This window comes from Nematolebias whitei, chromosome 11 (genome assembly GCF_014905685.2).
Source record: "Nematolebias whitei isolate Nwh7 chromosome 11, NemWhi1, whole genome shotgun sequence".
Classification (NCBI taxonomy): Eukaryota; Metazoa; Chordata; class Actinopteri; order Cyprinodontiformes; family Rivulidae; genus Nematolebias; species Nematolebias whitei.
The window spans coordinates 41,551,173-41,565,758 of record NC_056508.1 but is presented as its reverse complement, the minus strand read 5'-3'; the positions used below and the strand labels follow the sequence as shown (position 1 = coordinate 41,565,758).

At 38.4% G+C, this 14,586-nt stretch overlaps 1 protein-coding gene across 1 annotated transcript in view; it reads right to left on the bottom strand.

Annotated features, from left to right (window-relative positions):
- Positions 1–14,586, bottom strand: part of prex1 (phosphatidylinositol-3,4,5-trisphosphate-dependent Rac exchange factor 1) — a 121,179-nt gene that overhangs the window by 21,724 nt on the left and 84,869 nt on the right. The window contains exons 18-24 of the mRNA XM_037685014.1: positions 12,242–12,390; positions 12,070–12,155; positions 9,954–10,093; positions 6,563–6,707; positions 5,812–5,987; positions 3,414–3,575; positions 1,659–1,869 (exon numbers count right to left, since the gene is read on the bottom strand). Coding sequence (XP_037540942.1) covers positions 1,659–1,869; positions 3,414–3,575; positions 5,812–5,987; positions 6,563–6,707; positions 9,954–10,093; positions 12,070–12,155; positions 12,242–12,390 — 1,069 coding nt within the window. The remainder of the gene's footprint in view (positions 1–1,658; positions 1,870–3,413; positions 3,576–5,811; positions 5,988–6,562; positions 6,708–9,953; positions 10,094–12,069; positions 12,156–12,241; positions 12,391–14,586) is intronic.

Genomic DNA, 14,586 nt, shown 5'->3' with positions numbered 1-14,586 from the left:
AAGATTTATAACTGGTTGTAACTACCGTACCCATCACTGCACTCTGTACTCATTGGTCAGTTGGTCATTATTATCTACACGTAGGCTCTCACACTAATTCATTTTCATCTATAAATCCCTCATTGGTTTGCTACTTTTTTATGTCTCTTCCCACATGTCACGCCATCAGTGCAGTTACATGTGCTCTCAGGCCATCATTACCTGCAGCGTTCCCTCAGTGCGGACAGAATTTGGCAAAAAGGCCTTTTCCTACTCAGCTACTGCAGCCGGGAACACCTTGCAACAAGAACTGAAGTTGTCCACCTTCATTTCTTTAAGGGGTTGCAAACATTTGATAATGTCAATGGAAAAATTATGGCAGATATGTTCTTGTTTTTAGTATTTCACCCCGTTTTATGGCACCCTGATTTATTGTTTTACACACTACTTTTATTTTAACTGCATTTTTACTGTAGTTTATTGTCGTCATTGTTTACTGCTATTGTTTGTTGTCTGTACTTTATATGTTCGGTCCCTTTGTAAATGAGTCCTCATGGCTCAATGATTAGCCTGTATAAATAAAGATTGAATGAATGAATAGTGGTGATGGAATGAAAAAGACTTGCATCTCAGACAATTCAATCTAACCCAGATGTTGAAAACTGGTGGAGTAACATTGTTGTCTGGTCTCCATTTCCACTTAATCGAAAACAACTTCTGATATGAAGAGCAAAAACAGGATGCAAATCTGTTTTCTTGGGGAAAATGCCAAACTTGGCAGCAAAAATCTGAACAACCTTGAAGATGGAATAAATTTGTGACGAACGGTGTGTAAATTCTAACATTAAACACACCCATCTTTATGTACAATCCACACTTCCACTGAAAACTATTCGGATGTGGTCAACGAGAGAATTGCTTTTATTTATCACAGGTAACAAATTTATTTCTGGCAGCAAACCTAATGACTGTTCCTCTATATTGTTGTAGTCAGGTTGAGACATCAACCAAAGCTGATCGTCAGAAAGTGACAACTGCTGGGCAGATGTCTGACAAGCAGCTGAAGCTTAAAGGAAAAATGAAGACGCGGCATCTTGAAAAAAAACAAGCAATGCTAACAGTCTGTTTATCTGCACAGCTGTATTGCATTTTCATCTTTGCTGAGAGTAGAAACAGCTCAGCAGTTAAAAAAAAGCTTAATTAATAACAAGCACAGTCATGACAAAGCTGAGCTGTAATGACAAAGAAAGATGTTTTATATCCAAACATACAGAATTTCCAAGCTCTTTATCTTTAATTATTTTTTTTTTGCTTTTAAACCACATTCTCCTCTTTTTTGTCTTTCCAGCAGGAGCAGTAGTTAGTCAACTTCACACTTTCTACACATGTTTAAAGCAGCACCCTTGCTTATATCATTCATTTCTTATGTCAATAACATGAGAATAGTGTGACGTTAATGGCGTCTTAAAGGCAAATCACTCATTGTGGGTTATTGTGAGCAGCTGCAGCTGATGCTCCTCAATAACCCAGGAATTAAAAGGACATAAATGGTAAGTAGTAAAAATGATCACCGAGCTGGGTGGGTTAAGAAGTATTATCATAAAACTCAGGAAAGCTTAGTTGAAAATTTTCAGTGACATATCCACAGCTGATAGGGGATGCATTCCCATTAGTACTACCTTGGTCTGGGTCCATGCCAAAAATAGAGTTTTTGCGTCCAAAGCGGATGCTGAACGTCCTGCCGGCTGAGGTAGTGCTTTTGGGGTAAGAGACCTGCATCAAATTGATGTGGCAGTTTGTGGGAACAAAGTCCATGCAGCCCAGTGGGTGAGGGTGGGCACCAGCCTGCCTGAAGGGGGGCCACACCTTGTTCTTTAGCTCCTGGGAAAACTGGGTAAAAAGATAAAAATAAATCATTAAGCGCAGGGTGAAGTTGTAGTTTAGTACATGCCAGTGCAGCTTTTGTGTAAGTGTGGCAAAAATTGTATGATGCCATAAAATAATTGGTAACTGGCTGGATTTACCTGTATAAATAAAGGTTGATTGATTGATAATGCCAAATATGATAGACATACGATGAGATGTGTAGTGGCTTAATTTCAATAAACTACAAAGAGAACTTTGCTTCTTTAGTAATAAACAAACAACAAATGTAAAGAGCTCAACTTTTTGTTATTTACAGGGTCTTAAAATGTATTCATACACCTTGAACATTTCTACAAAGGTGAGGATCTAACGGTTTTATTGGGAAAAATTTGAAAATGTGCATTTGTATCCAGCCGCCCACTGGAGTCAATACTTTGTAGAACCATCTTTTTATCTATGCAATTACAGCTGCAAGTCAGAGAAAAGGGGCCTGAATGCAAATGCTTGTCACACTTTTCAGTTTCATTTGTTAAAAATGTTTAAATTTGTGTACCCTTTTCCTTCTTCTTCACAATTATGCACCATTTTGTGTTGATCTGTCACATAAAATCTAAGTAAAACTCTTTAAAGTTTGTGGTAGAACAGTAAGATGACAAAATGTGGAAAAGTTCAGTGTCTGAGGAATTTTTCAAAGCACTGTAAAGATTCATTTTAGGGAGGGCTTTTGTAAGAGGTTGATATTAAGTGATCAAAAACCACATATTTTTCCTGAACTGTGCATTGCATTAAAAATTCTTGTCTGAAAATGTTGTTTTAGAGCCTGTCTCTCATTAAAGGGCCGCATGGCCAGCTCTGATGAGTCCAATGATTTAAATTGTTCAAGCTATTTGCTTATTCTTTGTTTGAGGGTGACAGCCAGCCCATGAGGTGGGCAATAATTCACTCAGTCATGGAGCACCATGGGAACTGAAAAACACATATGCAGCTTCAGATCATAATGATAAGTACGGTAAATGAACACTGAGCTCCGTATGAAGAATATCAGAGGAGGGAAGCAGTGATTTCTTTGGGAAAGTTACCACAATTTTTTATGCAAATTTTGCCTATTTTAACAAATACACTGATTATATTCCCCAAAAGGGGCACGATGGCTCAGTTGGTACAGCTGTTGCCTCTCAGTGAGAAGGTTGCCAGATCAAATCCTGTCCGGGGGCCTTTCTGGGTGGAGTTTGCATGTTCTCTACGTGCATGTATGGGTTTTCACCAGACACACAGACCAAAAACATGCATGTTAGACTGATTGGTAACTAAATTGTCCCTAGGTGTGAGAGACAGTGAATGGTTGTTTGTCTCATTTGTCTCCATGTGTCCCTGCGATGGACTGAAGACCTGTCCAGGGTGTCCTCCACCTCTAACACAGTGACTGCTGAATATAGGCACCAGTGACCCCCCATAACCCAAAAAAGAAGAAGCAGGCAAAGATGGATGCATGAATGGATTTTCCCCAAAAACTGCACAGCATCTCTGTTTTTAGTTTTGTTTACAACAACATAAATATGTCTCCATACCTGCTGATAGCTGCTGATTCGCCGTTTGATACTCTCCAGCTTGGTGTCGCAGATTTGTCTAAACTCGTACTGTGGCATGGTAACGACGCGATCGCTCTGGGAGATGAGCTGGCTGCAATTATGTACGAAGAGGCTGTCGTCACCAGAAAAAGCCTCCAGGATCTGAAAAGATAAGAACCACCGATAAGGAAGAATCAACAGCAACACAAGACAGCTGTGTTGTTAGTTTAGATAAAATGTTAACTCTGAAGTAGGCCTGGGTGTTGTGTCGAATATACTCTATGTATTGCGAGTTTTTTAATTTACGATGGTAAAATAGCTCTATAGCAACCAACAGGTACTATTAGACATGAAACTCTCTGTAGGTAGTTCTTTTTCTCTCATCTGCTCCAACTGCACGCGGCCCCTCCTTCTCCCGCACTGAATACAAACCCAGCACCTCGCCCGCACGTGTTCCCCCCCCACTTCCTGCTTCTCCAGGTGGGCGGGAGTTTAGCTACAACATGTAAACTCAGGAGAGGATATCGAAGAGCAGCTTAGCTGCTGAGCAAAAAAAAATCAATGGCTGTTATTTGGAGATGGTTTTGATTTAAATTGTCAGATGAGCAGCAGAAAAAAAATGTCTGTAGACGATATCGAAAACAAGTCCCGACAAAAGGTCGGCACTACGAATCTTTTTCATATTTAAAACAGCGCTATAAGCGGAGTATGAAGCGTGTGTGAAACTGCACCTCTGACAGACTTCAGCCTCCTTCCCTGAAACAAACCATGGGTCAAAACTCATTTAGCTGTGCTGTGCCTTATGAGAGGAACAGCACAACATTAATACAGCAGCATCATACCGCTAATACAGTCCCAGACTCAAATGTGGAACAAGACTGCTAAAGTTAGTCATCTTGTTAGTTGCTAAGGACCCATGTCTTTAGCGATATGATAAACTGCTTTATTAATGTTGCGCTCTCAGTGTAAGACTTGAAAATCTGTGTGCAGTGCTGGTAGTTCTCTTTTTTCTGCCCGTCTGCGCCGCCACCTTCACACCTTCACACGGCCCTTCCTTCTCCCTCACTGAATACAAACACAGCCCCTCATGTGTTGCTTCACACATGCTTACTAATGTTGTGAAAGCAGCACAGCTAAAGAGGATTATTATTTAATATATGTAAATAGGGGCAGCACGGTGGCACAACTGGTAGAGGTGCTGCTTCTCAGCGAGAAGGTCCCTGGTTCAAATCCTGGTCCAGGGGCCTTTCTGGGTGGAGTTTGCATGTTCTCTCCGTGTATGCGTGGGTTTTCTCCAGGTACTCCAGTTTCCTCCCACAGAATAAAAACATGCATGTTAGGCTGACTGGTAACTCTAAATTGTCCCTAGGTGTGAGTGAGAGAGTGAATGGTTGTTTGTCTCATTTGTCTCCGTGTGTCCCTGTGATGGACTTGTGACCTGTCCAGGGTGTACCCCGCCCCTCGCACAGTGATTGCTGGACATGGGCACCGGCGACCCCCGTGACCCAAAATGGAAGACACGGGTAAAAGATGGATGGATATGTAAATAGTTTATTTTTTTTAGACATTTATTTGTACAGTTACAGCTGTTTGTTAATAAATGTGCCTGTGTGACAACTGGAACAAATCTTGGACTCAGAAATATTTTTTTGTTATTACTTTATGGAAATAAAAAAATAGAGATATACAGTATATCATGATTTAGCTTAAAAATATCAAGATATTCATTTTGGTCCATATCGCCCAGCCCTACAAGGATAAATGAAACCAACATCATTCTGCTTCTTAAAGATCTTTGATGATTTGAATGTTGAGAACACAGGAGATGTGTTGCCTACTCATGTTAGGCAAATTAAATAAATATAAATATGTAGCAAACAAATTACTGAAACCACAAGATGCAACCCTGAGGTGTGTGCGTGTGCAAAGAATAATGCTTTCAGTGTCTTCACAGATATAAACATACTGTGCAAAAATGTCACGTTTAGTGGAGATTTATTATCTGTTATATTAAAAAAATTAAACGGAGGATGTAAAATAAATGGTAATGCTATTATCAATCTGCTGAAGCCTTTACAAGAAGGGAGGCACACAAGCAAACAAAAAGTACACAATTAAAAGCAGACAAAAAACAGAATATTGAAACTGTGCAGCATTTTTTTTTTGTTGGCAGTGAAGATTGTAAGAATTCTTTTTTTTTACGTTAGATTGTGTAAATAATGAATGTAATGGGCATTCATATTACAAATCATTTGTAATTTTAAGAAATAGATGGGTGTGATTAGTACTGTGAGGTTTAACTTGAGGCACAGTTTAAGTGTTTCAGAGACAGTTTGTTGTGATTTGGTATTCTTGCGATGTTACTTTGTAAATATACCTTTTATTTCTTCATAATTACCTTAGCGGTTAGGCTGAAGCAGCCTTTGGGCTCCAGGATTTTCTCTAAGACGTGGCTTTTGGTTCCAGCGGTGCTCACGTACTCATAAACCACTCCGTGCTCCAGGTGGACGTTATCAACTGTGAGACTGACCAGAGGCAGATCACCGGACAGGGAAAGTCTGCCAAGCCTGTGATCTGTGGATCAATTTAACACTTATAAGCTTGATACATTTAGGGGGATTCATAATCACATAGAAATAGGCATTATGTACAGAACAATCCTGCTATTTAATATTGTTTTAAAGCATAAAAACGTAAAGAAATATCTGAGTACTTAAGCAGAACTAATTCAACAAGTTATTTTCAGTTACATTCAAGCCTGTGTAACTCCAGTTTTAGAAACAAAGACAAAAACAAAAAATGTGTTTTTATATACTTGCGCATAAAACACATTTGTCTACTTGCTTGCTCTGCTACAACTGTGAAAAAAAAAGAACTATTGAAGCCACTTTTCACAGACAGTGACTGTGACCCAATTCGGAGGCCAACTAAAAGTAGTAATAAATACTTTTACAACAATATATTTGCTTGTAACATTAAGCTGGCATCTAATCTGCAAACCCAACAGCTACAGTTTAAACAAAACCTTTAACATGACACTAGTTCAGGTAAGGTGTCAATAAAAGAAACTAGCTGTCACAAATAACCAAACTGCATGTTTTAACAATGCTCTTATGAATAATTTTAAAGGATTTGGCATCATTTTGCACCTGTTCCGTTGGTGGTGTTCTCCTCCTCGTGGTCCGAGCCGTTCTCCACTGGGTACGACTCAAAAGGCCTCGCCTTCTTCTCATCACTACTTGATGGTCTCTGAAGCTCTTCCACATCGTCAAAAGCCCGGTACACCCAGTGACACTGGGGGAGAAAAAGATCAAATCAGTCAGGCTGAGTATAATTTGTCTTTTTGTAGCTAAATAATTCAGGCAAAAGTATGATTGTTTGTGATTAAAGGGAAGTGATAAGATTTCAGTTTGAAAAAATAATCATAATAATGAGAATGTCGTTAATAGTGTGAACGCTTATGAAGCATTCACACTATTGTGATCCATTTTTCTTCTGTACGTTTTTTGGCACGATTCTCGTCCCGCAGTTTTCAAACCGTTCAGCTCATTCTGGAGAAAAGTGCTATAACTATTGATATTGGTGCAACTTTAGCTTTTTGAAATATTTAGCCTTTTTTCTCATAGAAAATGAATTGATCTCATTTTAAATCCTTCAAATCTTTAAATCTATTTACAACCTTTGACGGCTCCTTTCGCATCCAGTTCAGCTTCTTTCAGCTTCCATGTGCAAATCTTTAACTATTTTCCAGCTACTTTCAGCTAATTTCAGCTGTTTTCCAGCTGTTTTGCGCTCATTTCAGGATCGTTATGCTTACAGGTAAGGTGTCAATAAAAGAAACTAGTTGTCACAAATAACCAGACTGCATGTTTTAATGATGCTCTTATGAATAATTTTAAAGGATTTAGCATCATTTAGCATCAAGGAGATTTAGCATCAAGGAGAGGCCCAATGAATACATTTTTGTGCTTCTAACTTCTTTCTGCTAATTTCAGCTTGTTATGCTCCTTTCAGCTTATTTCTGCAAGTTTCACCTTTTTCTGCTACTTCAGCAACTATTTAGCAGTTTTTATGCTATTTATGCTAATTTTAACTTTTTCAGCTAATTCCACTTGTGTTGCACTGATTTCAAAAATTTTTCAGCCTAATTCAGCAAAAATATTCCCTCTCTACTTCTTGTAATTTAAGCTTCTTTATGCCTTTTTAGCTACTTTCAGCTGGCTTTATGCAAATTTAAGCTTTTTTACGGTTTCTACTCTGTTGTGCTAATTTCTGTTTCTTTCAGCAAACGTTCTTTCTGCTGTCTTCTGATAATTTAAGCTTGTTCTGCCTTTTCAGCTAGCTTTTTAGCATATTTTAGTTATTTTCAGCTGTTTTCAGATAAATTAAAAAAAATATATGGTAATTTCTGCTACTTTCAGCCTAATTAAATTATTTTTGCTAATTTCAATTTATGCTCCTTTCAGCTTATTTCTGCTAGTTTCAGTTATTTCAGCTACTATTTAGCCATTTTATGCTAAAATTAGCTTTTTCAGTTAATTCCATATATTTTGCACTAAATTTCAACTTCTGTGTTCTTTCTACTTTCTCCTGTTGATTTACACTTGCTCTACATTTTCACTACATTTCAGCATGTTTGTTTTTAGCTACAGTAATTTCAGCAGTTTTTCAGAAAGTTCTTTTGCAATAAGCAGTCACACTGCATTTTCGCAGGAAATTCCATTTCTCTAGTTAGTTACATTTTGCAGGATGAATACACTCTGTACACAGTCCTAGAAGCTGAGATCTAAACTATTTGACTGTGCCATTTGGATGTGTTTTGTACAACAGAGTATTTGGGGCACTCAGAAGAAGAAGGAAGTTTTTTATTATTATTATTTTGAGTTTAAAGTCAAAATGTGGAGATTAAACTGTTGATGTTGACTGAAAAAAGGCACAATGTTGAGAAAACAGTGTTGTCTGTTAAGACTAAACTGGGGTAAATAAACCCCATAGTGGCCCTGAACTAAACTGTGTTTTTTTTGTTTTTGTTTTTTATATCCAAGGATTATGAGTTCATTTTTACTGGATGAACTACAAAACAACATCCGAATAAGCCCGATATGCAATTTGTTACACTTGCTGGAGCACAGAACTTCTTTCAGTCCTTCATAATGAGTTCAAGCACATGCACAGAGTGTTGACTTCTCTCTACGTGTCTGGTGGTCTGGGCTGCAGTGGAGTTGTTTTAACTGAACAATAATGTAAGCTCTTTTCATAAGCTTCAGGTGTTTAAAGACAGTTTATGGAGATTATTACTCAAGAGTTTATGTTTGAGGCTCTTACGATGAAGGAATGAAACGTGTTCTGGGCTGCAGCAGGAATAATAAATCACACCTCAGACTGGTTCAAACGTTTTATTTCCAGCAAAAGTGAATGCATAACCTTACAATATAAAAATAATTATTAAAATAAACGCAGTTGAATTCAGAAGCAATAATATACTTTAAATTTGTTACATTTTAATCTCAAAACTAAAAAAATAACTATTTCCTCCAGAATTGCATTTCTTTCAAGAGGGCCCTAAATCTCTGATGTAAATTTTCATTTGACCGTGCAGCATAAACTGACAGAACCTATTTGAACTTGACATTCAGGTAATCACATCCTGGTTATTTGTCTTGCTGTTAAATGAACCGGCAAAGATAAACTGAAACTGGGCCAAAATGAGGCTGCTCAGCTGAGCCTGATCAGCAGGCTGGAGCAACAAGTAGGGAAGGCTGAATAAAACACAAGCAACTTTACACAGTAAGGAGGACTCCCAGCTCTGTCTGTGGCTTTGTGAAATACTGCCGGGAGACACAAAGTGCTGCTAAAGGAATGTCAAAACAAGCAGAGAGCAGCTTGACGTTTTGACGCTGGCCATGTGGTTTAAAAAAAAAAAAAAAAACAAGAGTCCAATCATGAGTCAGAGCTCAAGAATCTAAATCAAACATTATATGCAATTAAAATGGATCCAAAGTCACAGAAAAAAAGACCAGTTGTTACTTTATTTGCTCTTCTTTTCATCTAAGCAGGATTTTATCTTTGGCTAAAAAATTTTTAAATCACTACAAATCATTTGAGACTATTAAAACACGTTACTGATGAAGCAAAAAGAAGAGATAAAATGTTATCTTTTTTTTCCCCCACTCTTTCAAACACTAATGCTGTTTTTGGTAACATTTCAGAAATGGTCATTGGGGCTTTCTCAGATTTAGAAACTTGAAATCTTATGTTGTTGAACGATCCATGACGTCACCCATAAGGCTAAAGAAATGCATCATGATGCCATTTTGTGGCATTACTTAGCTATTAGAAAAAGCAAAGCACTTAGAGCTTCTCTGAGAAGCACAACACATTTAAAAGCTGTAAAAACCTCTCTGAATTATTGACTGTGATGCATCTTGGTGGAAAATTACTTTACAGTGTTTATTTAAGGATTAGTCGGGTGAAACGTAGACTTATGCTATAAATCCTTCTCTTCAGAAGAAGATATAAGGTGTTCTTGTATCCTCTCACCGCTTGAGGAGGACCCTGGTGAGTGTGGTGGGCGCTGAAGTGCTCCAAGACCTCCTGGTGATCACTCTGGTTGACGTTATTGCCGTTGACTTTCAGAACAACCTGACCCGGCTGAAGACCGGCCCCGGCCGCCTCCCAGCCTGCAGTAGGTCAAAACAGTTTTCAACATGGAAGATAATCACAGATGATAAAAAAGTAAATAAATAAAAAGGTCCCGTGTAGACCTTTTAACTTTACTTTGTTTTAGAAAGCAAACGGTCCAAACAAATGTCACACCGACCGGATATTGTGGTTATTTTGTACTCGTGTTTAAAGCTTTAGAATTAAAGTCCACACATTCCTTGAAGGAATGCATATCACCCACCATCCCTTCATGTCAGACTCACTGAAAAATTGTAATCTTAAGATGAGAAAGGAAATAGTCATGGCCATTTTTGTAAAGCTATGAAATGAAAATATGAAACTAACTATGAAAATAATGTTATGCATAAAATCAGGTGATATCGCGAGATGGATTAGCTCTCAAAGTATGTGTTGTTAATGGCTGTCAGCTACTACCACATAAAACTTTAGCTCTAATTATGTAAATTTGACAAAGTTGTAGCCTTTTTGAGTTGCCCAAGGTCAATTGGCTGTGGTGGCCATCCATAAGGTTAACTTCAGAAGTTGTAACTGTGCGTCTAATGATTACATTCTGAGAGTTTTTAAAGGTTTGTCCAGTTGTTTATGATATATTTTGCTAACAGAGAAACAGGGCTGGTCCTACCAGTTCACGCCAAAGTTTCACGCAACGATCTTGTGTGATATGCATCAAAGAACATGTTGTTAATGACTCTCAGCTACTACTCCAACCACTTGAGTTAAAGGTCATTTTCGTGTTTTCTAATATTAGATAGCCGTGGCAGCCATCTTGAATGTAGTTACATCCACTGATGACTTTCTGAGACTTTGACTAAAATATGTCCAATGTTTCATGAGACATTTTGCCAAGACAAATGAGCACACACAGAGAGACGCAGACAAAAACATTATCGCCTTTTCTGCCTTCGGAGGCAGAAAATAATTTGCATATCTGTTCAAAAGTGTGAGGAGAGCAGTAATTCGCAACATGTAGTGACACAACTTGCTATCTGAAGGTTCAAATTGTTTAACAGCCTGAAAGTCCAATCAACACCTCCACCATTTTCCTGTCTGATCCAGAAATACTCGCCGTGGCATCACTTCCACGCAGGGTGCCAGCACTCACCCAGCTCTAGGGCTACTGGGCTGATGTTTCAACAGCACATTGGACAGAAAATCTAGACACTTTGATTTGAATTTAGGTGGAAAAAAAACTGCACATTAGACACCAACTGAGAGCCAGAAGTGATGTAACACACTAAAAACAAAGAGAGAATTGGAGAAGCAGAGCAGAGAGAAGTGAAGTTAGAGGAAGAAAGAGGAGAAGCCAGAATACAGAAATGTAAAACCAAGGCATCACATCCATTAGCTGCACTATTCAGTGTCTATTCTTTTTAACATGTTCATTCTCCTGCCTCTGTCTGTTGACACATAACTTCATCCACCATTTTTCTTGTCAGACATGTAAATCTCTTTATTCTATTTTAAGTCTAAAAAGTACAAACATCTGGTGAGGGAAGATTATGTCTTTTAAATCTGATGCATTTTCAGTTTCTTCTCCTTCTAACTCTGATCAGAGAGCACACATGCAGCTTGTAAAGGTTATATCAAATATTGCTGTTCTGAAGTAAAGTTTGTCTGTCAGAGGTTTGAGCCCTGACTGCAAGTCGTCTGGCCAACAGGTGGCCATAAACCCCAATAGACAGCTACTAAAAACAGAGTAACAGCTGGTGAGAGGCTAGAATTCATATTTTCTTTAAATTCACTCACATTTTTGGGGATAATCATTCAACACATTCTGAAACTGATGAGAAAATAACTACTGGTAAATCTTTTCATAGATCATCAATAATGAGTAAAAACCTAAACGTATGTTTTCTGATTTCAAGAATATATACTTCTGTGTTGTATAGAAATAGGTACAACTTCAATCAATTTTACAGATTTTGAGTTTAAATTGAAAAAAAAAAAAAATGCTGGTAAACGTTTTTCTCACCTTTTCTGACAGCGTGGACGTGAGGAGGTGCAGATCCTGAGAGTCGGAAGGAGAGGCTATCAGGGTTGTCAGGGACCTTTACGATCCTGGAGGTAGAAAGACATGTCAGAACAGCCTCTTGCGTTGTGTTTACCGTACGGGTTTGCTCGATTGATTGTGCACACTGCCTCACTCTTTGGCTTTGGTGGCGACCAGCAGCCGCAGAGAGCGTCGCATGCAAAAGGCCTGGCCAATCATGGTGTCGACCTCTGACAGCGGCCTGAGGAACAGCAGGTCCTCGTTGATGGTGTAGATCTTCCTGCCCACCTGCAGGCCAGCCATCTGGAAGGACAGACGGACAAGCAGGAGACAGAATATATCTATTTATAGGTTGCAGCTTCTTTAAACACACTTGGTTCACTAATTGTCAGTTTTGTATCAAAGTGATACCACAACATTGTGTTCGGTTTGGTACAGATGAAAAGCTTTTTCAAGCTTTCGCCTGACAAGTGTAGATTACCCAGAATGAAGTCACTGCTGTGCCTCCAAGAAAGAGAGCAGAAACAAATAAAACATGACACATAAAACCAGCATGGACTTAAAAAAACTGCAGTCTGCTCAGTCTTGTATATTTTCCAGCATTTGAATGGATTTTTTGAATAGCTGCAGAGCATATCAAGATTAGTTACCAGATGATTGTGCTGCATGAATCTGATGCCTGGTAGATCTGCGCACATATCCCAACCAATCTGATTTCCAACCGTTCTATAAATCAGACTACAGACATGTACTGTATATTTTTGCAGTAGTGGCTGCACAAACGTACATGCTCTCAACAAGTGAAGCACTAGCAGCTGTACACAGTCTTTTATAAGCTTCAACATCCCATTTACAAATGACACGTTGCACTATAGGCTGTTGCATGTCGTAAAATGCAGTCATCTTTCACATCTTGAGTCACGTTGTGAGAATAATGCTGCCTCTGTCTGTTTGCTGTGTGAGTCCAGTGTCCCGGGCACAGATCCGGTGGGGTGGCCTTGGCTGAGCCAGACACCCCGACCTGGATAGCAGCCCAGGATGGATGTAAGAATGACAGGGAGGAGCTACAGCCATTTGGAGGAGGAAGAATGTATGTGACTACACAACATGGGTGCTGGTCCACACGTGAGTTTCTATAATGGTATCATATAGTGAAAGAGCTCAGTGTGCGAGTGTGACTCTCAGCCCTTTTCAGAGCCCCATGGGAATCAGCTGAGCTTCATTCACTGTGCTGGCACACAGGCCACGTCACTACCAGCAATTCTGCTACTGCAGGACCGGGGAGGTGAACAACAGACTAAAAGAGGAAGGAAGAAACGGAGAACAGAGCACCAAGAAGCTGTGGATGGAGCACTTAATGTTGTGGAAGAAGGCAGAGAATGGTTACAAAGATTATCCTGAAAATGTTAGAAAAAGCTGCAGAAACATAAATAAAACTGACACAATGAAAAACCTAAACCACATTAATGTGAGAGAAATTAAAGCAAAATAGAGGAAACTAGAAAAATGTGCATTTCCTGTAGCGATGCAGCGTGAGTGCTGAATTTTTAGGAAAAAGCTGCAACTTCAATATCGGTTTTTGAAAGGCAGCTGATTTTATTGTTAAAGTACGTGAAATGTTAGACTGAAATACACCTTTGTTATAATTTTGAGCAAACAAATACTTGTTTTTACGTGTTAATCTTGTTAAATTCTTGTTAAAGTCCGCCCGTGCACGCTCCCGCGGCCGCCATTTGGCAGCCAAATCGATTTTTGGCACAACACCAGCCCACATTTCCGGGTGGTCAGTGGTGATGCATAATAGATGCGATTTATACGGCGAAGCGACATTTAAAAAAAAAAAATTTGTTTCACTTTAATAGACATATTTGGACTGATGCGACTTATTTGGCGGTGCGACATGTACGGCGGCAAGTACGGTAGTTAAAAGCTCAGATTAGCAAACATTTAGCAATAGCTAAAATCTAAAATTAATAAAACAACAGCTAGAAATATTCAAACTGCTGCTAGAAGCTAAAATAAGCAAAACCATAGCTAAAAGCTAAAATAATTAAAAATTACAAATAAAGGTTATACAGTTTAACAGTAGCTAAAAGGAACACAAGAAGACAAAAACAGTGACAGTACGCTGAAGTGAATTTCAAAGAAAATGTTTTGAAGAAAGTGAAGAGATAATGCATACCTAATGGATTTTTTTTGTAAAAAAAAAAAAAAAATTTAGAAAAGTATAAACGTTAGAAAAATCAAAAGTTGTAGCACACTATTCCCAAACAAGTTGAATGTTTTTATATTTGAATAGCTAACATCAAATAAACTAAGCAAAACAAAATATGCAGAAGAAATCATCAACTATAAAATCAATAAGATCTAATATTCTAAATAAATATACGGTTGAACAAATATGTATTTAACATAAAATATGCGAGTTGATTATCTTGCTCCTACAATCATTTTAAAATTAGTAATGGCAAAAAACATACAATGCTTGAAATATAAGCC